Below are 26,598 nucleotides of genomic sequence, written 5' to 3'. Positions count from 1 at the left end.
TAGGGGGACCACCAACACTCGGCTGGCCCCCAGTTCGGCAATTTTCTGTTCGCTGTATAGGAGTTCGTGGTCCCAGTAGACCCAGTGGGACCCCAATGTGTCCCCGGCGGCTTGAGCTGCGGCTTGCTGCCGGGTTCCCTCGAGGGAGGGACAGGCCTTCTGTTCTTGCCGGAATTGTTCTCGGGTGGGACCACATTCCTGGCGCCATTGGCCTAGTTCAGGGATGTCGCCGAGCTCGGCGATGTCTTCGCGGTTGTGTTCCGGTGGCCCGGACTCAGGGTCGGTTTCTTCATCGACGGTGGCCGGTGGCGGCGCGGGCCACTCCGGTTCCTCGGTCAGGGCGGCCTCGGTCGGTGCCGGGGCCCGGGCTGACATGGATCGGGTGGTCGCGCAGACCCACTCAGGTAGGCCCAGCATCCCCAGATGTTCTCTCCTCTCGACTTGGGCCCAGGGGGAACTCACGAGGTTGTTTCCGAGGAGGCAGTCCACGGGGGCGTCGTCCCAGACGGTCACCTTGAGCATGCCCGACACCCCTCCCCACTCGAAGGGGATTCGGGCCATCTGGCACAGGGTCTCGGAATTGTCGGCGGCCAGCAAGGGGCACAGCACATTTGGTAGGATCTGTTCGGGAGTCACCAAGTGGCAGCGGACGGCCGTCACACTGGCTCCAGTGTCACGGAGGGCTTCGGCCCGGCGCCCATTAATGGTGACCCACTGACGGTATTTTTGGGTGTTGCTCGGGAGGGGAGCCCCGGGGATCATGTCTCTCTCGCCAAGACAGACTAGGGCCATGGCGGCTGGCTCCCACTCGGTCTGGTCCTCGTTGTAGACCTCTTCTTCTTCTTCTCCCTCTCCCAGGGCTGCGGCAGCGATCTGGCGGGTTGGAGGCCCGGTGGTGCCGGGACGTTGGTTCATGGGGCAGTGGGGGTCGGTGGCAAACTGACCTGGCCGCTGGCATCTGCGGCAGGTAATGTTCAGGCGGGGCCCTGGCCGTGCCGGGGGGGGGGCCCTTCTGGTCAGGGATGGCGAAGTGTTGTGCTGGGGCGACTCCCGGGGCGGACTCCGGGGCGGCGCAGACGGGAAGTCTCGGTTCCTGTTCTGGCCTCCTCCGCCGCCTCGCTGGCGGGGGTGTCCCTGGGTGTTCCGTCCTGACTCTCCTATCGGGGTCCGGGGGACCCGGGTGCTCACCCATCGATCGGCCTCGACGGCGAGTTTCCGTGGCTCGGTCAGTTTGCTGTCGAGTAGATGCTGTCTGAGCTCGACAAAGCAGTTGTTGGAGAGGTGCTCCCATACGATGAGGTCGAACAGTCGCTTGTAGGTGGTCACTTTGCTGCCCTTGATCCACCCTTCCAGCGGCCCGGCTATAAAAGTTCACGTACTCCACCCATGTAGTACCAGGGATCTTTTTGCAGTCTCTGAATCTCTGCCGGTACATCTCAGGGGTGAGGCCATAACGGGTGAGCAGGGCGTCCTTCATGTGATCATAGGAGGACATCACGTCGTCGGCCAGCTCCAGCAGGGTGTCTCTTCCTTCGCTGATGAATTTCCCCCATAAGCCGGCACCCCAATCTTTTCGGGATATGCGGTGCGCGGTCATGGAGACTTCGTAGGCCTTAAACCACTGCTGGATGTCGTCATTTCTATAGTATTCTTTGACGACGTCCTTGGGAATGTGGACCTTCGTGTCGGCAGGAGGCGGGGGGCTTCGGTTCACAGTGGCGCCAGCCTCTTCGCTCTTGGCCTTGATCTCCAGTTCTTTGAGGCCACGCTTGTGCTCGAACGTGATTTTCTTTTCTTCCAATTCTCTCTGCCTCCGTCTCTCCTCCAGGTCTCCTTGCAGCTGTAGTTGCTCAATGGCCATTTTCTTCTCCGCTAGCTGGAGTTCTCCGTCCAGCCGGAGTCGGGCGAGCTCCAACTCGTGGAGCCGGCTTCTCTCTCGCTCTCGGGCGTCTTCGTGGGAGAGGCCCGTGTCTCTGTTGGCGTTCTTTCTTCTGCGGGGGCTGCTAAGGTTTCCTGGTGTACGTCTGGGACCGTGTCACCTTCGGTTTGGGGTGGTGTCGCTCTGGCCTCCACCCATGTTTGCAGCGCTTCTTTAAAATCCTCTTTGGTACTTAGTCCGGTGGTAGCGATACCTAAGTCTTTGCAAAATTGTTTGAGTTCTTTATGGGTGTACTCCTCCAATAGTTCCTTCTGGAACTCTGCGGTCGTTCCGGCTTCCTTAGTACTCATGGTTGCCGTGTGTCTCTGTTAGTAGTGGGTGAGTTACTCGCTGTACGATTTGCGTCGGCTCGGATCCCGTCGCCTGCCACCAATGTTAGAAGGGCGATCCCAGGGGAGACAGAAGGTGTCTGACTGACCACCCCGAGACCCACCTTCCCTTATGGAATTGGCCGAGCGCCGTCGAGAGGCCTCCTGGGCGTGGCTCCTCTCCTACAATCGTACCAGCCGAGCAATCACACCACTACAAAGGGACACCACACAAGAGTAGATTCTTAAGAGTCTTTATCAGGAATAAAGGCAGGTTCTCGCAGCAATATGTACAAAGGGATCGAGAGATCCTTAAAGTCTCGGTATCAGGGGGAAGGGGGTAGCGGGACAGTCTTGGTACTAACTGGTACTAGGATACCCTGCGCACAGCTCTCAATCCTCGAGCTGGGGGGTGCAAGGAGCTGCGACAGCGTCAGCAGGGCACTGAGGTTGGGTCGGCGGTGTCGGGCCGCGACAGCGTCAGCAGGGCTCCGAAGATGGTTCGGCTTGGTCGGGCCGCGACAGCAGGGCTCAGAGGATGGTTCAGTTTGGTCGGGCCGCGTCAGCGTCAGCAGGGCTTCGAGGATGGTTCAGCAATGTCGGGCCGCGACGGCGTCAGCAGGGCACCGAGGATGGTTCAGTTTGGTCGGGCCGCGACAGCGTCAGCAGGGCTCCGAGGATGGTTCAGTTTGGTCGGGCCGCAACAACGTCAGCAGGGTTCCGAGGTTCCAAGCACAAGAGTTCTTATCAGGATCAGCCGCGACGAGGTCAGCAGGGCTTCGACTCCAAGATACAACTGGAGTCCTAATCCAGGGCTGGCCCAGATATAGGACTGGAGTCCTTTGATGTCCGGACCCTCGCGCCTGGGGGTCAGAGGGGCCTGGATGAAGGTGTCCAGACACCCAGCAGGGGGTGGAGCCAGCGTCCAGGGAGGCCGGAGGGCGATCGATACCAGGCGTCCGGGGACGGCTGGAGGGCCATCGAAACTCCCCTCCTCCCGGATCCGTCAAGTGGCCACTCTACCACCTGGGCGGATCTTGGTGACTCGATGTCGGGGCTTCGCTGGGGCCGCGGCCGGGGTCGGGCCGAGTCCACGTGCTCGGGACTTGATGGGTCCAAGATGGAGTCGGGTCTGAAATGGCGGCCCGGAGTGGTAGCCGGACCTGCCGAGTTGGGGCGAGCATGGTTCGCCGGGGTCCAGGGGGGGAGAGCTGCCGGTTGCCAGGGGGGGCTGTTCTCGTCGGGAGTTCGTGGAGGGTAGTGTCAAGGGGGGGCGACAACGGGTCGATGGAGGGCCGGTGTCGGCCAGGGCCCGCCATGCGGGAGGGGTAGGACCACGCCATGAGGCCGGGTCCAACATTAGTTCTCCACCCCACTGGATATTCCACATCATATCACATCACCTGACCTATGTAAATCTCAATTAAACAAAATGGAGCCCTCAAAGAGCCCTGTGTCACAATAGCTTAAGAAACCATGCACAAAATACCAGTATTAATAGAAAAACAATCACCGCTTAAAGTGACTTCACAAGTTTCTCGGGACAAAAACAGAAATAAGTATCACAGTTATATTTGCTAAAAATATTTTTTCTTCATATAAAAATGTCTGGAAATTAAGAACTTGAATGTCTGTAGCGTGCAGCTACTCAGTGCACAAAACATAAAGTTAAAGACTACTAGGTGAGTAAATATAAAGGTTAGTTGAGGTAATGAGAGAGCCCGACAGCCAGCATCTGGCAGGGACCTGAGTCAGTCATCGAGTGCCATTGCCAGAGAGGTCTCGAATTAGACTATCGTCAGTAAACAAACAATGGTCACGAGAGGCAGCTCGAGACATGGATCAATAACTGAAAAGTACATTCTTAACAAAATGCTACACTCTAATAAGTAGATAAGTAAAGAGAACATAATGACAAATTTGAAAAGTAAAGATACAACAATAATACTTAGCATTTCAAAATATTTAGGAAAAAGTTGTTTTTATTTACATGTAATGAGACCAGTGGCAGCTCCGAGCGTTGCCCCACTGCTGAAAAGCAGTGAAAGAAAGAACAAATACAAGAATAATAACTCGAGGTTATTATCATTGTATTTGTTCCTGCTTCGCAGCTTTGCGGGGCAGGGCAAGGCTGCTCTCAGAGCAGGGAGGGCGTGGTTTGCTCACTCCAAATGCGCATGAATGTTTGGCCGACCCTCCCGGGCAGGTCAAACAGTTTTGTGCATTTCGCATGTTCTCCATGAAGGCTGCATTACAGCCCGCGTGGAAGCATGCCCAGGCCCCCATTCCCTGGCTGTGAGAAGGTGGCCTGATAGGTGATGTTTCCAATTCTGGAACCACCGGTTATCAGACCAAACAATCCCTTATGGTGTCTGGTTGTAAGTCAACCTTGTTAGACAAGCTATCCTAGGGGTAGCATGGACTAAGCAGCCTAAAGGCTTAACTTAAGAGGTCGTGTTAAGCGAGCTGTTTTACCACATACAATCCTGTAATATCAAATGAAAGGACACCACACAAGTATATATTATAAAAATATATGTATTTATTACTAAAAACAATCCCCAGTATTCTTTATGAATAAAGGGGCACAAGCGTTAAATCAAAAGCACAGTTTAAACATACAAAGTTGCACAATTATGGATGAGGGCAGGTGGCCACTCAAACCATATACTAAACAAGTGGTATAAGAGATACCAATCGAACAGTGGTTAGGCCTAGGGCCTAGGGAATCGCTGGGAGCAGTCGGGACAAGCAATGCTGAAGTCGGGAGAGGCCCACGGGATTCGGGAGCAGTGCGGAAAGCGCACGCATGCACCAATGTTAACCAATGGTGCGTAAAAGTTGTAAAGTTAAAGTTTAAGGACACTTCCGCTGAACCTAGAGGAACAAAACTTAAGACACAGACCCTAGAGATGTGTACCAGTGTGGGAACACCGGCGGAGCAAAGTTACCTCACCCACAGGAAGCGGGTGCACAGGGTCGAAGTTGAGTCGGGTTTCGTCACGCAGGCTCTTGGTGCTGGAAGCTGAAAGGGCTGCAGGCGGGGTGAAAGAGAAGTGTCCGGTGGAGTCCAAGGGTGGACTCAAGTCGAAAAGTACCTGAAAGCAGAGGGGACAGAGTCTGGGTCACTCAGCAGTGACCAGTGTGGAACCAGGACGGAACCAGGCAATGTCGGGCGCAATCAGGTGGTCGTCGAGGAGCTTCTCTCCGCTGTCACGTGGGCTCTGGGGCATTTGCGACGTCCAGGAGCGGGTCACGATCTGTCCCACGAGGGCTCTCACCGTCGGCGCAGTCGGCTTCAAGTTTGGAGCAAACAACACTTGGCAAGAGCAATCCACGCGGAACCGGGAGATTGCTTCTCACTCGAACCAGGAGGGTCAGAGTGGGGGCTCCTTTTCAGGGGAGCTGGTGCAGATCTGGAGCAACCAGATTCGCAGGTCGAATTTCAAAGTTCGTCGGCACAGGGGCCACTAGCCGGCTGGCAAGTGACCGGGCCAACGCGTTGAGCCAAAAGAAGCAGAAGGGCCCCACGCAGCACTCGTCGAGTGTGGAGGGCTGAACTTTGGTGCAAGAGTGGCTCAGGGTTGGGGCTTCTCAAACCCCGGTGTACAGCTTCGAGGGTCACTCGTGGGCTGCACGGTCAGCGTCTCGTGGTCAATTCAAGATGGCGTGCCCCACGCTTCCGGTCGCCTCCACGGGTCTCAGCTCTGCAGGGACTGTGGATCGGGCTGTAGGAAGGCAGGCAAGCTTGATCTCGTCGATCTCTGTCGCTCGAGTTCCGGCGGGAACTGCGACAAAGCAGACGTCGATGGCTGGATGGTGCCTGTTTGCACAGGGTGGTCACTCCTTGACCACAAGGGAGATTCTTCAGTCTTCTACGTTGAGTAGGATGTCGAAGGGTCCAGAGTTTCGTTTCTTATGTTTCATCAGGAAATCTGAAGTGCATTGGCACTGCTCCCAGTCTTATACTGATTTTGGGGGCTGGATTACCTGCTAGGTCCCCTCCTATGGGTGGGACCCAGGAAGTGGGTGGATACACCCCCTTCCTTTGATCCAGGCCGCCCTGGCACGAGGGCTGGAGTGCCCCAGAACCGGTTTGGCCGGATTATGCAAGGGGCAGCCTTGTGCGCCCCAAGCAGTGTCTGGTTTCTTTCAAACCTCCCTGCTACAATCCACTATCTCCTGTCTGGAGGGTGGTAACACCCCCCTGCGACAGGAAACCCTTTGTCCAGGCCCCATTTGGCTGAGTTTCGGTCAGCTTCAGGGGGTCAGACTCTTGTCTGTGGCAGAGGCATCCATTTTGTGGATCTAAGGTCCTTTTAGAAATTAACCGCATTTAAGTAAAGTAACATGTCTTACCCCTCTAGAGGGGTGGAATGCTATCCCCGTCGCCAGAACTGGCGAGGGGATAGTATTCCAAATCGTATGACACCTTACACGACATGTTTTGATAAAGCCAAACCAAAGTTGCTATATAACCGCGAGGATTATAAGGCACTTAAGAGTATATGGTATGGCATTATCCTGAAACGGCTTAGGGAGTTGTTCCCGACAGCTGCAGACAGGCTCAGCTCATGCTAGAGCTCCATCTCACATTAAACCACGCACTCTGCCTCCAGGATTGATGAGGCCTTCCATAGGAGTGGCTCACAGGTTTATATGTGTCCAGATATAGGTTTAGATATAGGTATACTATATCTAAGTAAGGGGTGATTACACCACCTTACCCCAGCTGAGTGTTCAGCCAGTTGTGTCAATTTAAGAACCAGCCAGGGGTGGCAAAAGATATGCTGCAGCCCCTGGTAGGCCTTGGTGGCCCCTATGCCCTGGGCACCTATAGTGCATTATACAGGGGCTGACAAGGAGTCCATTTCCAATTGTGGTATGTACCTAGGGTACATGGAATCCATTTTACAGAGAGAGCAGATGGCCTGGGGCCATGATTAGCAGGGAACCAGGTCAACTAAGTCAAAAAACCAGCTAAACACAGGCAACAAATCTGGGGTAACCATAGTCAGGTAGCCACCTTCCTACACTGGCTGAGCGCCGATCCAGGGCGTTCAGACCAATCACAACGCTGCATTGTATTTGGCTTAGGGGATGGAGCCTGACTGCTCCCTGTTCTGGCCCCGGAGAGGAGAGACTAAGACGACGAGAGAGAGCAGGAGAGTGGCAAGGAGGTACATTTTTATTCTGGTTTTTTACATCCCTCCCACCCCTTCAACTCCCAACTCCCCCCAGGCCCACCCCGCCACTCCAGATATGTGCCGGCCACTACTGCATGAGACTTAAAATTATGAGATTTGCATCATTGAGTGTCTTTCTGTCTTCCTTCCATACCCTGGCAAAATAGAGACCTTTATTACTAAATCATTTCAGTAATACTCAGGCCAATTCTGCATGTGTCCAGTGTGATGCAGGCTCTTCTGTGCCTCAGGTGAACACCGTTTACACATATCACTGCAACTACAGTGAATCCTTGATAGAGGCTTTTATCCCTTTCCTTTTTGAGTTTCCTGTACTTGTGGGTAATTCTCTAAAAAGCATCATGTTGTTTAGGTCTGGCGGGGGCATAAGCCGCAATATTGCACCGCAAAGTGATAACTCTCATTTACTACTACAACTAGAGATGGAAGTTAGAATTGTGCCACTGTCACAACTTGCATAAAAACATATTTTTTCCTGTTTGGAGAGCTTTCTTGCCTAAATGCACCCCTGGAGGATTGCAAATTTAGCCCTCCCTGTCACTTCACCTAACCTTACTTCTTAAAAACTCCATGCGCAAGCAGACAACATCTGAGACAGTAAGAAACGTAGGCATACTTTTTGATTATGAGCCCTCCTTTCTCCCGCAGAGCAAATCATTGGTGAATTGAATGAAGTATGGTCTACATCTCCTCAGAAACCTTCTCACATTATTCCAGTCAATTCATCGCAACAACCCAATAAAGTCCCTCACTATCCCTTTTACTGGTTTGATGCAACTCCATTGATGCAGGCTTTCCAACGCAGGGTACATCTAAACTACAGATACTTTAAAACACAGCAGCATACTATTTTTAACCTTTGGAAAAAGAGCCCACACCTACAGTGAAAATCCTGTGCTGGCTCCTGGTGAAACGTAGGATTAATTTTAAGATGCTGTGCATCATGAACTTACTTCTGAAAGATGGCTGCCCACAATGGTCCAGCCAATCTGCCATAATCTTCCTACACATAGAAACTCAAAAAGACAAGCATTAGAAATGCAATAAGTTTCGCATTCTTTTGAGTTAGAGCTATTGGCATAGCTCAACAGCTACCGGACAGAAATTGCCACTTTGCAGGTGCAGAATAGATCATTGCTCCGTGAAACGGCCTGAAAGCCTAAATTGATGTTGATAGCCTACAAAATAAAAAGGCAGATCAGGATGACCAGGAGGTACCGCGGACGTATTGGGATGGCCAATGCAAGCAAATAATGAGTGAAATCGCATGGGTGTGACCTAAGCACGCAAAGGTAGGATAATCAGACCCAATGCACCAATAAAAAGCTGTATTTCTAAATGGCACAACAACGAATGGCAACTCATGGGCATGCCAAAAGCTGATAGAGGAGATAACAGGTCTTGCAGACAGCGCATGCGCACTGCCTAGGCTTGACCTAAACATGGTAGAGAACAGCTGAAAAGAATAACAACAGCAAGATGTGTCTTGCCTCCTGTTCCACTCAAATTATTTACCGGACACTTGTTAACCACCTGTCAATGCTGGCATGATAACCTTGAGAAAAACCCAAAAAAAGACACACTGAAGCAAAGGCCCAAACATCATCTGAAGTAGTTAAAAAAACAACTTGCAGAGATTGTTACAAAACCCAAATACAAAAGTATTTTTGCAAAATGTTTGCTTTTTCCTACATCTTTTAGATCCGTCTAGAGAGCGCAGCTGTCTGTTAGAGCGTATGTAATCACCAAATATAAAGCTTTAAGGAGCAGTTCTGAGAAAGGGACCTTAGCTTCACGCACGGGACGATCAGCTTCTGTTCGAGTACCCCTGACCAGCTCCCCTCGCCTCCGCCAAGCAGTTGACCTCCCTTCGTGCCATGGTTCTGCCTGCCCTCTCTGGGCCCTGACTCTACCTCGCTTTCTTAAGCCTTCCATTTCTTTCTTTGCCCCCTTTCTTTATCCCTTTCTGTCCCCACTTTCTTTATCCATCTCTCTGTCTGCTTTCTTTATTTCTTTATTTGCCTGCTCTCTTGATCCTTTGTGTGCCCTTCATTCCTTTCTTTGCCTTATTTCACCTCACTTGCTTCCACATTCATGCCATCTCCTCGCTTTTGCCAACTTATAGCCAGCTTCCTGCCAGCCCCGCCCCCAGCACCCCTTCCTCCTCTTAGGACCTACTTAATGGAGGCCACTAGATAGCTATAAGTTAGATAGCGGCACCACCATTGCTTTTTATTTTTAAGTTCAGCCTTTCTATACCTTCTTTTGTATCTATGCACTTACAAAAGATGCCAATTGTATTGCAGACAATTACTGCTTAGTAGCGGAAGCTACATGTTCATTGTCATTGACAGAGTGATTTCAAAAGAAAAGAGACCAGTCCTATTCATACGGTACAATACATAGCAACAATTTGGGGTCAATAACAAATGATTCAGCAGTGTAATTTGTGGAAAGGGTGCCAATCGAATTGCACAGGAGTAAGCAATAAATAAGGATTAGGTGGGGTTGCCAAGAAATAGCAAGCAACATGTTTTGCCCTAAAACTACGTGACTGTCTCTCCTAAATGCGGACAGTGTTAACAGCGCTATATTTTTTTTTTAGCGTGGCTGAATGTTTTCTGTCAGTGAGCTAATTTCGCAATGCAGATTGAAATGTTCATTCCTGCGATTACGAAAAAGTTCCGTTGTGACCCACTTTGTATTGCATTGCAGCAAAATAAAATATCCGTATTACATTGATGCATTTATTGATCTACTGGGTGTTCCGGTTGTGATTGTTTTCCTTTATTTTTTTCTTTCAGCTATCCCCAAGAATTTCAGGATAAAGGTAAACAGTTGAATTTTTCCATTGTGCCCTCCTAATAATTATTAGCAAATTAATTCAGCAAAAAGTACAGTCATTTGTTTTGATAACTTTGTTAGCCTGCTGGTATTTTACACGGAAAAAAAATCTGAAACCTCTTACTGTGTTCGCTTGACACGCCGTCTCGATTCGAGGGTGCTAGCTCCCCCTACTGAAAAAAATACGAAAAGCTCCCAAGCCCTCAATTGTGTTCATAAATCCGCGTTCCATTGAAAAGCACACACATTGTTGCAATGTTTTTAAATATTTAACTCATATTATGATACTAGGCACACACTACAATTACACATTACAAAAAATTGACCAGTCGGGACATTGCGACCTGCTTGTTAAACTCCCCCGAAGGTAATTAGGCAAACTGACAACGAACGTTTATTTTGGGCCCTGTGGTCGACTGCAGATCCTTAATATAATGTATAGGCACTTTTCTTAAACACGTTATGCCCCCGTCTGCTTGATGTGTGAATCTAGCATGTAACGCACCTGCATGGGAAAAGGTACAAACGTGTTTTCCTAAGCACTTCTATATTTTTGGTATACTGTAATACAAATTTTGGAGCTACTAATTCGCTCTGTGGCACTGCGCAACTGAATCTTCTACCCAATCACGAGAAGCGTCAGACATGCCAGCAGATTTAGAAAACGAAAAGGATACTGCGGACTGCGTATTTTATTCCCCTTTGGCTTGCCTTGTGGAAGGGGTGTCATACAGCGAGAAAACGAAAAGTATCAACGTTTTGGGCTGAGAAGTAGTCCGCCAATTAATTTAGACAAGATTAACACGGGTGAATAAACGTGGCTTTCCTTCTTTGGCAACGATAACAGAAGTCCGTTTTGCAAAATCTAATCAGAATGTTGAAAAAACAATTGCGAAGCCATAAAAAAGTGCTAAAAACTAAAGGTATCTGGTGCACGAAGCAGGGTCCGAACACTGGCCGGTCTGTACTTCCGGGACGGTCATGCTCGGGGTCATGACCTGCAGACTGAGGCGCGCTTGCGAAAGTTCACAGCGTGAGGTCAGAGGAAATAATGCGGAACTGTCTTGGGACGCAAGCCCCGCCCCGGGCCGCCGCCTGGCTGTGGGCTCGCGATAACGCCGAGACACGAGCCCCCTCAGCGCCCCCTGATAACGGGAGCGGGTCCGAGGGGCTCAGCCCGCCAGGCGGAGAGCAGGCAAGACCCGCCGCTTGCAACAACCCTCAGACTTCACCAACTGGATGTTACTGAGATAAATAGGGGCTTATTTACAAGACCCTTGCGCCACCGGTACGTCACTTTGTTTTTCCCATATTAAAAGTGACTCACCGGATGTGCAAGAGGCTTGTAAATAAGCCCCATAATTTTGTTTTTCGTTACAGATGTATAGCTTTCTGAATTTAGACAATATTTGAAGTCCAATGGCGCTTTGTTGTTTTTTGCAGCTGTTCTGAAATATTTTCGACCTCGTGCACAGTTCAGAGTGGTGATTTAAATACGGTCACTCATTTTGTTCGAAGAGCGGTTTTAGACAATTGAAAAAAATCAGAGACTGCTGTGTGTTGGAGCCCTGTCTCGGTTTTAAGGCTGTCGTTTTAGGTGTATGTTAACTTTGATTCATTTACCGGCTTCCAAAAAATGAAAATGTATTTTATTATTCAATGTGCTATTTGAAATGCTCTGATGGTCAAATGTACCCCAGCTTAAAATACTTTCGGTGGACGCATACCACTGTTTAGCGGGATATTTTTTCTTTCTTTCCTAAAAGGATAGTCTCCCCACTCTTTTGAGCACGAGGTGTTACGTATCAGTCAACACCTCGTCAAAGAAGCGCAAAAGCAGACTCCCGCCTGCAGTGGATTGAGTTCATGGAGTGTGCTCTCCAGACCTCTATGAAATACGAAATAAAACCAAGGTGTAATTTGTGTTAAGTTAGTTATGTTCAAGATGTAGTGTCAGTTAAAAAAAAAAACAACGGAATATGCATATATATTCTTGAAAGAAATTGAATGTAGTTTAACAGCCGCGTGGCATCTGAAAATGTCAGGTAATCCAGTGGGTTTGTATTTTTTTCTATTTACTGTTGCCAGTTGTAACATTTTGCCTTGCGCATCAAAATGTGACCGTGATGTCGCCGTAAAAGTCAAACAGGTAAACTACTGTGATAGGTCGGTGTGTTGAGCGTAATCTCCAGACATCAATCTGTAACCTACAGATCACTGTGGATAAAATTAATACCATTGTGTTTGCCGTTATGATCGATATAATTATAAATTACAGGTCAAATAATATGACTCGTAACCAACTAAATGTTAATTGTATGCAATAATATCATATTAAAGGCAAGTTCTAAAGAGATGGCATTTGTTTTGTTCTGAAGCAGGGGCATACATTTATGCTTTGACTCATTATACAACCTACATAAGATGTATGCATTGTGAGCAGCGCAATGGGTATCCATGCCCCTCAAGAGCTAATGTTTGAAATAACTTTCGCATTTATCCTTGTAGGCCAAAACACTTCATGGACTGCAATTGACAAATTCAGTCGTTTGGCTTGGGTGTTTTTTCTGGTTCACTTAAAACGGGCCAAATGGCTGTCACACAAAGAGCACACCCATCACCAAACATAATATACTTTTTTAGAGTTATGTTCGGTGCTCGGAAATGATTTAAACGCGAACACATTAAGAAAAAATTGGAACAATCTTTCATCAGTTGCTAAATATGACAAACTGATATTAACCAAATGGTTTCATGTATTTTAATTTGTGCTGTTCCTAGAGATGCCATCCCCAAGTCTCAGAAATATTTTTGGGGAGAGGGAACAGATGGCCATTCTGCTAGCACATTCAGCATTGCATGCATATCCAATACTGTTTGGATTACATTTGAGTGTCTGATTCGATTAATATAGCACGACCTAAGCCAGGCTTGCTCCCCCCACCTATGTTCTCTGCAAATGTAGATAATGTTGTGTCTTGCACACATTATAAATTACCATTTCAAGTCAATTTACGATCACCTAACAGGAAACTATGGAATAAAGACAATATCTGGAGCTGATTTCTGTTCATTGTGAACCAAACATTATCACCGGAGCCGGAATTGCTGTGAATCAATGAAAATTTAAAAACAAAAAACCTTCTTATATACGCATTATGTTTAAGCAGGACATCTAAACGTATTTCAAGCATTGAGCGGAGTGGTGGTGTTGGAGACCCAACTTTGATGCCTTGCAAGTATTACATTTGTATGCATGTTGCTGAAAAGCAGTACCCCATTTCGGACCAGTAACATTTTAGAATTTAAATGACTCTTGGGTGCAGTCCAGCTCAGCCTGCTGCCATCTCACCATCAATAAAGATATCTTAGACAATAATCTTTTACTAGAGCATTATACTGGCTGAAAAATAATCTTTTACTAGAGCATTATACTGGCTGAAATGGCCTAGCCAATGGGATGTGAACTATACAAATATTCAATACCTTAAAATTATAAAGATGAATACACATTTTTTATAATTTTTAGTCCTTTCAAAGGATGAAAAATCATGTTGAATACAAGTAAACCGTGCTAGGAAGCACTCTAGAGATATGCTATATACCTTGAAGACTTGCCTTATATCCATGCAGGTGCATATGCATATCAATATGCATCAAATAGAACACGGAGAAGATAAAATATTATCTCTGTATGCTCTGTAGTCAGTTGCAAACAATTGCAAATCACACATTGATTTTACAATGCAATAACATGTTTTACATAACACATTTGCAGCTGCAGATGTTGCTGTTTCATTGCAATGTTATTGCCAGGTGTCCCTGTTACCCAACTGAATGATATTCATTTTATTAACTTCAGAAAAATGAAAGGCTGAGTCAGCATTGCTAGGATTCATACATTCCACTGAACTGAATTTTCAAGAGGACACTCAAGCCACTGACCTATTTTGCTGTTAGTCAGATATCTGCTGAATGCAACTTTGAGGGCTTAAATTGTAGCTGTAGAATGTCTATAATAACATAGAGCCCAGAAGGGAGGCTCTTAAGCGAATATGTAATATATACATATCATGTTGTGTTCATGCTGATGTCTCAACGTCATCATTATGGTCACATTATTCATTAGGCTTTTTTAATTTCAAGCCAACAGATTTGCTGTACCTCTGGACAGAATACCTATTAAAGCATATCTTAATTAACTCAACCACACATAACCTTTCTTAGCCCACAAAAGGATTTAGGCTGACTTATACAAATATATATATATTAATAATAACAGTAATACAATTGTGTCATATCTATGTTCATAGTTGGTCTAGTAGATACAATACAAAGCCTGGCGGATGAGGGGTGATGCCCTGAAACGCATCCCAGGATGCTTGTTTTCCAGTCCAGGGAGGACCTGACCTGGCACTTCGGACTGGACTGTTCCTATGTGGAGCAAGGACAAGACTGATTTGCATATGGTTGGGCCAAACTAGGGTGGCATAGTGAGCAAAAGAACGATGGATTAAGCCCAGATCTGTGACTGGGGGTGAATGTTTGACAATGTTCAACATTCCGTCCATCATCTTTTTGCGTTGTTAGCAGATACAATAGCCATCCTCCTTTTTGTATTCGAATAGCCTTGTTATTGCACTAAAATAAAAACATTAAGTTGACTTGCGCCAACATCCTCTTGGATCCCTTAACATTTTAAGATCCTGTATGAATTGTAGATTGATTTTTAAAATACATTTGCATTAATCTCCTAAAAATTTATTGTTTGAATCATGCAGCCAGTAAAACAACAGGAAAGACAAAAATTGAGCATCCCTTCTACTGAGTTTGTATTTATGAAGCTTCTGCTTATTATTTGATACTGATTTTGAAAATCCATCGAAAAAATGGAGAGTAGAAAAGCTGGTATATTGAACAACGTGAGTAGAAATGATGCTTACCTCCAGCAAGCCTCACATTTAGTTACTAGCACATGTTTCTTAGTAATTATTTTGAGTTGACATCAGTAAGATTTTTAGAAAGCAAAATATATTTTTAATTCCAAGTAACCATTTTTATGCAATGAGGGGCTTTGCAGAGACAGCTTATGCAGCAGAAATATAGTAAGTAGATCATCTCACGATAGATATCTTTTTTGCTTGACCGTTTGTGGGTAATTTACTCAGGAGTAAACAAAAACAAGAGACACAGTGCTTAATTTGTAAAAGAAAGAGTGCTGGTGCTCAGAAGGCTGCGACTACCAAGGCTGCATTGGCTTGGATTAATTTCAGGCCGTTTTAATTCACTTCCAGATATTCCCTGTGCTTTTATCTCATTCTTGCGGGTTCTTGCTTTGTCCATTTGTGACTGGTTTTCCATCTTTTCCTCCTTTTTTCTCCTTTTTTCTCCTTTTTGTCTTCCCTCTCTTGCTCTCGGTCAATATCTGATGAGGAAAAATAAGTGCTGGTCCCTAAAAAGGAGTACTGTGGACCCCACCAGCAGCCACCGGCTCAAATGAAGCCCTGGAAAGGTGGAAGACCCAAGTGTGATTTTGACAAGAGACCTGTTAAAATTCAGGAAAACATACATGAACGAAGCCTGCCCTACAGAAAGTTTGCTACTTTACAAAAATTGACCATTTGAGGTGTTCCTATAGTCAGTGGTGGCCGCCACAAAGAAAGGGTGGTGGGGCCGGTGGAGGGAACACAAGGGGGTCATGCGGGTTGGGGATGTTGGTAATAATATGTTTTTTTTTTAAATGACCTTACCTGAAGCGCCGGCCCTCTCCAGCATCACGTCTCCTGTCTTCTTCCTGGTCCCAGCAGCCCTTGGGACAGACTCCCATCCAATCAGCATGCTGCAGATTAGCACAGGTGAAGAACCGGATTAACCCACTTACTGGGTCTCGGCGGCGGGGGAACCACCTAAGCCTTCCATACCCTTCATACGTAGTAAAAGGAGACACAGGAGCCTTCGTCTGCAGGAGGAACCCAGATTTATTCAAATAGCCCGGGCTATGGAACAGAGTCCCAAGCTCATCAGAAGCAAGACAGAGGAGGCTGCTGCTTTACTCTGCAGCTTACAAGCCTTTTATCTCAGTCTTTTGGCTGTTAGTTCATTATTCAATCAGGGCAGTGTTTGCAGTTGATAACCAGATCCAGACGACGTTTGTAGATGGTGACCTGGTTGAGGCTTGGTACACAAATCATTGTTCTCTCGGCTTGATCAAAGCTCAGTCTTTCAGGTCATTGTTTAATCACCTTGATCAAAGCCAGGTTGTAACCGCCTGGCAGTCACGAGGGTGAGAGGGAAGACACGGACCAGGGATGAGGTCTATTGACTCCTTTATTGTAGATAGAAGGGTTAAAAAAAACACCAGTTTCTATGTCCGTTTCGGACTGCTAGGCGTCCAATCCGTTCCAAACACCTCAGTAGTCAGGGATCCCCGCCCTCTAGGTCCTGCGTCACTGCTGTCAGGGTCTTCTGGGACCTCTCTTGTTCGTTCATCCGACGGGTAAGGGAAGAGAACAAAGAACGAGGATAGGGTTAGTACCGGGAACTTAAACAGTAAGGCAGTGCAACCGTCACCAAGGTGGGGAGTGATCAGGGAAAAGGAGCGTGTAGGGATCTGAAAGAAAAACTCAAATAAACCCCTGGCCATGTACCCAGCCGCCCTACTTTCCTAGACCTCCCCACCACCCCCACCAAAATGAGCCCCCAAGCGGTACTCGCCTTGAGCCACGACCCATCCTCAGGACCGTGGCGTCTAGACCCGGGGCGTCTTCCACCTCCTCCTGCCCACCGGGTGTGCACAGTGTACGGTGGGTTCTCCAGTCGTTACGCTGCAGAGGGTCTGCCATGCCCCCTCCTGCTCCGCACTCCGCTCCTCACCCGCCTCGTATCCTCCTCTGATGGTCACCTCCTCTCTCCTCCTCCGCTCCTCACACGCCTCGCCTCCTCCTTCCTGCTCCGCACTCCGCTCCTCACATGCCTCGTCTCCTCCTTCCTGCTCCGCACTCTACTCCTCACACGCCTCGTCTCCTCCTCCGATGGTCACCTCCTCTCTCCTCCTCCGATCCTCGCATGCCTCAGCCTCCCGTTCTCCTTCTCCTCTGTTCGTTCTCTCTCGCGTCTCCTGCTCTCCACAGTCGATGCTGCCGCACACCTTCCGCTCCTCTCTCTGCTCCTTTTGACCGACTAGTTCCAGGTCCGGCCGTGGCTCCTCCCCCTTGGGTTTTCTGAGCACTAGACCTCTGTCCGTTTCCTGGGTACAGGAGAGCGGCACGTTCTCTGTCTGCTTCCGGTTCGCCCCGTGGAGGACCGTGTTACACCGGTCTTTCAGGTCATTGTTTAATCACCCTGATCAAGGCCCAGCAGTCAGACCATTGTCCAGATAAGCTGATCACGGTGTCAAGGATGTTTACTGGGCAGGGAGCAGGAGATGGAAAACAAATAATTTACACAGGGTGTGAGTGTCTCATGGCTTTCTGTTGAACTGCAAGAACAGGGGGGTTGGGTGTGCGGCAGTTCCTGGGCAGAAATGCAGGCTGCAAGATGGCTGTTGTTGGGTTAGTTAGATTTTCCTCAGGCATCAGCAGAAATGACCAGGTGGGTCGTGTGGAAGTGTTTGACACGAGATGGCAATGAAAAAGCAATGAAGTCCCGGTACAGATGATGCCGATCAGAAGAACACTTTTCCTCACAGGGATTGGCCTGAGTGGGCTGGAAAGATGCTCCGCTCAGACCAGGGAGTCTGTGGGGTTTCTCCAGCCCGGCTGTAGAAACCTAAGTGCACATGTGTGTTTTGGCCGGCCTGAGACAGCTGGCCAAATGCCTATGCGCACTGAGGGAGTGCACATAGCACTCCTCCTCCCATGCCTTGGCCTACCCCTCCATGCATGCGCTGGCTCAGAGCCGGCAAATAAAAAATAAAATGATGATCGTACATCATTTTATTTTTTATTTGCTGGCTCTGAGCCAGGCAGTGTGGTAACACTCCTCCGCCATTGTGGCGGGGCCGCCGCTGCCTAAAGTCTTTGGTCCCAAAGTGCCTTATATCCAAGCTGGTTCAAAGGGACAGTTAACTAGTCAAATGCGTCTTACAAGTCTTTTACAAAGGAACTAGTGCTTGTAGGAAAATATTTTGTGCTCAAAATGTGAAATCTTTCTGAAAACATTTTTATTGGCTTCTTGTCCCTAGGCAAAACACTCAATTCAATTTTCGTTGTGGCATTTTCCCTCTTATACTGTCATTAAGAATCAGGGCCATAGAGGTGGACAGAAAAGTAATGCAGATTAAGTAGTCCTTTCAGGGGTGAATATGGGGAATGTAATTAAGAGAATAGTGTTTGTCCAGTAGTGCTCAGGCTTCATGCAGCATGGAAGTCTGCACATATTATTTGGCAAACAGAAGTTAAATGCATCCAGCCCCATAAAAAAAGACTTTTTTTATTTGACTTGGTATCGTTAATCACACGTATTTAAACTTCTCAGCTCCGAGGGAAACACGAAATAATATTAATGGGTTACAAAACCGTAATTGTCCTCTTGAGTACACAGAGGGACACATTCGTGTCTTTACATTGTGCCATAACTTTTACAAAGAAGTACACTTAAACTGATCATTAATTTTATGACCACAGAAATGAGATGCACAATTTATGCTGTTGTCTTTGGCACGAGCTCCGGGCACCACTGACATTATGGCTGATTGCAAATAGAATAGCAGCCAAATAATGAGTCTGTAGACATTTCATTTGAACATACATTTCTTTTAGAGCCCTGATTAGCCTGTAATTCCTCCAATTATGTCTGCAAATTGTAATGGAGCAGCATACCTGATGCTCTTTGTTGGTTTTTAGATGCCTTTCCAATGGTATAAATAAAAGTTAAGTACATTCTTTCGATGTCTTGATTTTTTAACAAGTGTTTTACACAATTTATGAAAGTTATTGACTGAGATAAATAAAATCACTTTGCACAACATTGCTTGAATAATAATTAATTTCAAGGTAAATGCTTGCCAGACATTGTTTTGTATATGACGTTGCTGAGCTTCCGTTTCATAGACACTAAATTATTTCTAAGCAAACACATCAGGGGTTCGGGGAAACAGACATTGCCAAATGGAATATATCAATATATTCAGTACATCTCTATATATGTCTGTCTGATGTCTGTAAGTCTATCTATCTATCTTTCTATCTATCTATCTATCTATCTATCTATCTATCTATCTATCTATCTATCTATCTATCTATCTATCTATCTATCTATCTATCTATCTATCTATCTATCTATCTATCTATCTATCTATCTATCTATCTATCTATCTATCTATCTATCTATCTATCTATCCATCTATCCATCCATCTATCTATCCAAGTGCAGGGCGTGGCATAACGCCACATCCTTTGTTCAGTCCCCGCTGAGCACATCTACAGACGGTACTGAAGGCAAGAATACAGTCAAATTCCAGAAAGTTGTTAAAACGATCATGAGAAATGTAAAAATAATATATAGAAAACCTTGGGTCACCGGATGTAATGGTATTCTGCTCAACTCATCGTTTTAACTCACATTATAAAAACATCAAATGAACTAACCAAATTCAGTTGGGTCTGGTGGCTTAGTGGACTAATACGTCCACTGTAGGGGCCTCTGTTTGACCTCATGGTCACAGGTTCAAATCCTGGTGGGTCCACTCAGCCTTTCATCCTGCTGAAGTTGATAATATGAGTACCATTGAGTTGGTTAACAAAAAACATGCTATTCAGCACCAAGATAAGCTTGGGTGAACGTGCGCTTTACTAATACATATTTTATGTTATGTTGTTGAAAGGACATTATGAATAGAATCCAATATCTAAAAAGTTCTGAAATTCCTCGGCACCACATCATTGATGATGCACAACTCTTCACAGATGGCAAGGTCTCTAATTTCACAGATACAGCAAACTCTTGGAATTTTCCAAATATGCTGGAAATAAAGCATTTTTCTAGTATACAATCTCTGCAGGGACAACTAGCTGTTGAGAGTGGAACTGCAACGTTACAACTGCATTTAACCTGAGTGTAACTTGAGAAGCCTTTGTTTTCAGTATCAGTTCTAAGGTAAAAGCAAGCTATTGACCGTGGTACCGTTTTATATCATGCTTCTGAAGATGCCTGTGAATTGTGAGTGCAACACCAGCAGCTGTTCTTCTCTGTGCATATGTCTGTGAGGAAACATCTAGGCAACAGCAGTGGCCAAATAACTGCTCCTTAACATGCATATGATAAGCACTGGTTCCATGTGTAACTTGAGCCTTTCTTATCAGATAGTATGAACACTATTAACATGTTGACTGTGGTACTTCTGCCAGACTCCTACTTTTAATAACTGTGATAATACTGATACATTGTACATGTAAGTGCAATAGCCTAGCCTATCAACACTTCATAATCATTTACAGGGATAACTACATTTTGACAGTTATTTTGTGGCAGCACAACTAGATTTGATCTATATATCCGGATATATTTTCCTCGTGGCTGTAACTGCAGAAGCCCTACAGCTTTACATAATATAAAACATGTTGCAAACGAAATGCTAATGATGATATGATTTGTAATGTCATCTGTGATGTCATGAGCAGCACATCAGGATGCTGTGTCAACATTAGCTAGGACTTTTCAGTGTTACGGATTGTAATCACAGTGTCCCTCATCTTGGTTCATTTTGGAAACAGTTAAATAGCAGCAAGAATTTGTGTCGATATAACTTCATTCATCTTTGAAATGTGATATTAATAGACCACAAGGCTGTGTTTCCCGCCTCTTCCCAACCAGCATCCCTCAGAAACAGGGAGGTCCCCAGACCGCCAATAATTTCTAATAGGACCAAGAATATAAGGTCTTATCATTTAATTTGTTTGTAATGTTGGATTGTCACTGATCTTAGTAAAGAACTGTAATGTGCATAATGTAACGTAGTTTCAATGCATGCATATTTATGACCGAAAATGTATAATATATATGCAGATGTTATGTCTAGATGTGCAGTGTGTAATATGCTAGTTATTACTATACCATTGTTGTTGTGGAGAAGGTCCATACATCTCGAGAGATAACGTGGGTGCTGAGCTTCTCACTTCCCCTGTAGATTTTTTTTAAAATAGCACATTCCTCATGGTAGGTCTCCATATATGTGCCTTTCTGATTTTTAATACGTGAACACTATAAAGAAAGGTATTTGACTAGAACCAGAGCATAAAGTGCAGTGCAATGAATCCTGACGAATAAAGTAAATCTAACCAGTACTAAGGCAATAACCTCCAATTTGAACTTTGCACTGTAGTAAGAAATTAATGCAGATTTATTAGTACACTACGGGTCAGATGAACTAAGGTTCCCGTTTGCATTTCTTAAATAGTGACTCCTTAGGAATTGCTATTTCAAAAATGCAAAAGGATATGTACAAATTGTGCGATTCCCTAGTAGCGATTCCTACAGATTAGGAATGGAATCTCAAATACGAAATTCTCCCGCCTATTGGCAAAATAGGAAATGGTTTGAATATCCTAAATTACGATTTCCAAATAGGAAATTGCAGTTTAAGAAATGCAAAGCTATGGGTGCCGCTGGGCTTCAGCAGTTGCGTCTCTTCCGCTAAGGCGGAGGAGCGTCGCATCAGCATTGTGGAGCGGGACGGGACTGTTCTGCTCTCAGAGCAGGGGGAGGAGTGGTTGGCACACTCTGTGAGTGTGCATGAATGTTTGACCGTCAGTCTCAGGCTGGCCAGACATTCATGAGCACTTTGCATGTTTTCCACCCAGGCTGTATTGCAGCCTGGGTGGAGAACATGCCCTTTCAGTTCCGGCTGGAGCAAGGGACTACGGAGGAGCGACTCAGAGAGGAAGCGGGGAGAAGATACGTTTTTTCTTTCTTTCTTTCTTTCTTTCTTTCTTTCTTTCTTTCTTTTTTTTTAACACCTGCTTCCCCCCCTTTCTCCTCTGTCCCCTGCCACCCCAATCCATGCAGGCCACCACTAGGCTTAAGGCCCCCAGAAGCCCCTCGATTTTCCTAGTGCACATGTAAGTGCACATATACCCTGGTAGTAGATGTGTGCTTCATGTCACATAAAAAAAAAACATTTTAAACCCTTCCGTGCTCATTACGGCCCCCCGGCCATCATAGTGGGTGTGTGCACACGACAGCCAGGGGCCGTCCGAGCCACGCCCATGATTGGAATGTTTAGCACCGCTGCGGAATTCGCGCCGCAGCCAAGGTGTTAGTTCATTTTTTTATTTATTTTGAACTTGGTTACCATTGACTTGAAGTCGATGGTAATTGCATTTCCTAAATGCCCAATCCACAGTTAGGAAATACTTTGTACTGTGCTTTAGGAATCGCAAATAGGTAATCCCTCTTTGCGGTTCTTAAATTGCAGTCGCAATTTGCGATTTCTACCGTAAAATGCGACCGGTTTTGGTCCTTTGTACATCTGTAAAGGCCATTTAGCTTTTCTTAACAGGCCAACACAACTAACTTAACATCAACATCATTTAGGTTACCTCCGGTCCCTTACTGAAAATCATAGTGTCTTAGACTGATCCATAGAAAGAAAGATGGCTAAACAGAGGTGTTAATAGACTTAGCCAGCCAGCCAGACAGACAGACAGACAGACAGACAGACAGACAGACAGATAGATAGATAGATAGATAGATAGATAGATAGATAATAGGAAATGTCTGCCCCCTTTATTTCACCCATTGTTCCCCTCATCCCACACTTTCATGTCATTGATTCTGCACTGTCCCCGCGCTGGCCTTTCTCGCGCGCTGCAGCCTCCGCGCCTGGAACAGACCATCTGGAAACAACTGTGCGCGTAGAAATATTGCGCCTGCAATTTTCAAATGAGTCTATAATTTGCTGAACTCGTATCAGAGGAGCTTTTATGTTACCACTCGCGAGTGTCTGTAATGAACAAAGGAAGACGCTATCTAATCTGCCCTTGGCTTGTCTGTCTGGTTTGTGCAGGGGATTCCTCGGACCAGTGTGACGAGTACGAAGGGCTCTTCCCGGAGGCTTCTGACAACATCTCGCTGCCTTCTGACCGGGGCGATAAGGACGACGACGCGCCCGCTGACGGTAGGCAGCTTTGGCCTTTCTTTCCTCGGTGCTACCCAAAGCAATGAGTAATGTACGAGCCCCTTGCGAGCCCTGGCTTCTGTGAGCGCGCAGACACGCCGCGGACAGCCGACAGGCTCTAACCTCTCCTTTAGGAACTGAACAGCGCTCTCCAGTGGCCGTAAAAGCACACTCAGCATTTTACCACAACTCGCCTCCTGGTTAGCTGTTTTCCACCAGGCTGGCACAGCTCAATGCAAGCAATGGTTTTTATTGTCTTATGCATTCTGCATTTTCTGATTCCCCCTTACTTATCCAATAACAGGCGCTTTTTTGATGAATTTTAACTTATTTATATTTTACCTATTTTAATTTTCAAGAGCGTCCCTCTTCCCTAAATTGAAACTGAACTGTGTGACATGTATTTCTTCTCGTTTTCATGCTAAATACAGGGTATTTGTTTAATATAGAATTGTAAGGTGCTTTTTTGAAAGCAACAGGAAGTCAATTTATTAAAAGACAAATCGGGCTTGGTTGGCACCTTGGCGTCAGTGATTTAAAAATGGAATCACGCATTCTAGAATTTTTGTTTTGTGTTTCTTGTAATAATTCTTTTTTTTTTTATCTCATGCCCATGGGTTTAGTTTTTTCTAAAATATTGTCGGATCAACCTTAGTGTAGTTCACAAACATTATTTATTGAAATTGAATTTCCCACTTGTTCATAGTTTTCCGGTGCGGGCTGACAAGCTGCCCGAGGAATAAGGATACAACGTGATTTGCCTAGGATCACAGACAGTAACCTGATCAAGTGGGGTGCTGGGATTAGAACCCCATTCTAGTGATTGAACGGTTGATATCCACTAGGCCACAGCTCTTCCAACGTGTTTCTGTTTTGATTCAATGAAGTGGTGAATGCGTACACTTTTTAGCAAGATAGTAGAAGTCCATACAAATTATAGTGCACGTTATGGGAGATGCATCTAAGTTGCTTGTATGGCCTTTTTTATTTTTTAGCAGTTCAGTGGGTAATGTGTGTGTTGCAAGGCGTATAAACTAATAATATACCTTAGAATAAGTGCATACTGCAGGTATGTGATAGCACCCTCTGGTCACAGGTGTGAATCATGGCAAGCCTGCCTCGAGCTTTCTTGTTTTAAGCTGATAAAATGAACATTTCTCTGCAACAAAAACAGCTCCTATTTATGTCCTGAGAAGCACAGAATTCTGAGGTATGCACCATATGATCAGTCAGGAAAAAGTCCACCTCTCTTAGAGGTTATTGAGGGCTCGCTTACACTAGATATGGGTATAGACGCCCAGACAGCTTAGAAAGCACATATTGTCACGCTCGTGATCTAGAGAGAGTATTGTTTAATTATAATAGACTGTCTTGTGTGTCCTGTTTTAGGATATTCTCTATCTGCAGGTTGAAATGTTTTGAATTGGCACCGGTCAGTAGTTGGAGATTGTGATTGTGAGTGTGCACCATCACGAAGGTGCATATTTCTTAACCATGTTTAATGAAAGCTGATGATGTCTACAACCAAACATGCTGCTGCCTGCCAGCAATCAAGGCACAATTAAACATGAATCCCTGCTCTGTTTAGCTATCGAACTAGACAATTCAGGATCTTTGCACAGACTGAGATCCATAAAATTGCAAAACGTTGTGAAATATGTCTTCATCAATCAGCTGGTCTGTTATATCATTAATGTAATGCTTTGTTTCCTTTGTCTTTAGCAATTGGTTGATTGTTTGTAAATAATTTAAAAAATAGGGTTTGTTTTTTATAAAAGATAGCCCTTGAATTGTTATTTTTATTTTTATTTATCAGAAAATCACAATTATCTTGGTGTTTTTTGTCTCGGTGCCATCAGAGTTTTAGAATAAATGTTTTAATTTCAGTGGAACATTAACAGAGCTATGACAGAAGTATATATATTCTTTTTGAACTAACACTTCCAGAAAATCTCAAGAAACCACAAAAGTGGTTACTGTTGGATATTTGTATTTTGCAATTAACTTGGTTGAGCCCCCCCTTTCTAGGTAGTAAACTGAAGATTTCAGAACCAGCAGATCAGGGTATCAATCCCTATTTCACCAACCTGATTTTAACTCCTTTAACTTCCTGCACCTTCATTCACTCACCTTCCAAACAACTGTGAGTCAATAGAGGATGGTCCATTTATATTGCGTTCTGTACAATAGCATTAATTCATTCATTCATTCAATTGTTTCATGCTATATCATAGAAGTCTTATGTCACCAAGTAATGTTGAAGCCAGTGAGGTGTTGTGTTCTGTTTGCAGTGGTTGGTGAGTGCTGATTGATGTAGGGGCTCATTTTCTAGTTGGTAAATTTATTTTAAATGCTGTTGTGAACCTGACTCCCTTTTGTAGTCCTATCACATCATGGCCCCTAAAAGCGCCATGTCACACCAAATAACTCATTGATTACAATAAAATAACAAGTCTACATGCTCCGATATCCGCAGAATGAATTAAAACTAGGAGCATTGGCTATCACATTCGTTTATTGTACGGTAGACCTTTTCCTAATTGATTTGCGGCCCAGATAACCCCATACTGTGTGTCTGTGCACTTTGTTGTGGTGCTGTGCTTCTGCCAATGAGATCCCCTCTATGTTTGGAGTGATTTTATCTATGAATGCTAATTTAAGAAACGTTGTGGATGATTTTATGACAGAAATGCTTTAATCTGTACGTCAGAGAAAAATAAGTTTATCACCAATATTCCATCTTAATATTTGTTCTTTATTTTACTATTTGAAACTTCCTCCTAAAATAGAGAAGGTCACATTTTAAAAGAAAGAATATCCTTGAGTCTGAGTTGCAAATTCACAGTGCTTGGAGGATGTTTGACAAGGCATCTTTGTTCAGCATCTAACACATTGCCTTTGGTGGCATTAAGAAATGTGCTGAACTATTATTTGCTAATTTGGCACTTCAAAGGAATGATATATATACCTGACGAACGTTAACAAGCTGTAACAACAAGTCACGTGTTGCATTATTGCCCAGTTGTAAGTGTTGCTCGCTTTATGCCCCTCCGAAGCAGTAAAGACTAAGTTGACCTTGCTTTAATTTGAACATGTAGTAGTCAATAAATCCTAATAAGAGGAAGTTTGACTCATGCAGTTCAAAGGCTAAAACTAATTCCTATAAAACTGCCCACAATACAAAAG

General features: G+C 45.5%; 1 protein-coding gene across 1 annotated transcript in view; it reads left to right on the top strand.

Annotated features, from left to right (window-relative positions):
- The window catches only part of SKAP2 (src kinase associated phosphoprotein 2), a 501,186-nt gene that overhangs the window by 79,022 nt on the left and 395,566 nt on the right, over positions 1-26,598 (top strand). Inside the window, exons 3-4 of the mRNA XM_078663472.1 lie at positions 10,259-10,284; positions 23,302-23,412. Of these exons, the coding sequence (XP_078519598.1) occupies positions 10,259-10,284; positions 23,302-23,412 (137 nt within the window). The remainder of the gene's footprint in view (positions 1-10,258; positions 10,285-23,301; positions 23,413-26,598) is intronic.

This window comes from Lissotriton helveticus, chromosome 10 (assembly GCF_964261635.1).
Source record: "Lissotriton helveticus chromosome 10, aLisHel1.1, whole genome shotgun sequence".
Classification (NCBI taxonomy): Eukaryota; Metazoa; Chordata; class Amphibia; order Caudata; family Salamandridae; genus Lissotriton; species Lissotriton helveticus.
This window is presented reverse-complemented; position numbering and strand designations above follow the sequence as displayed.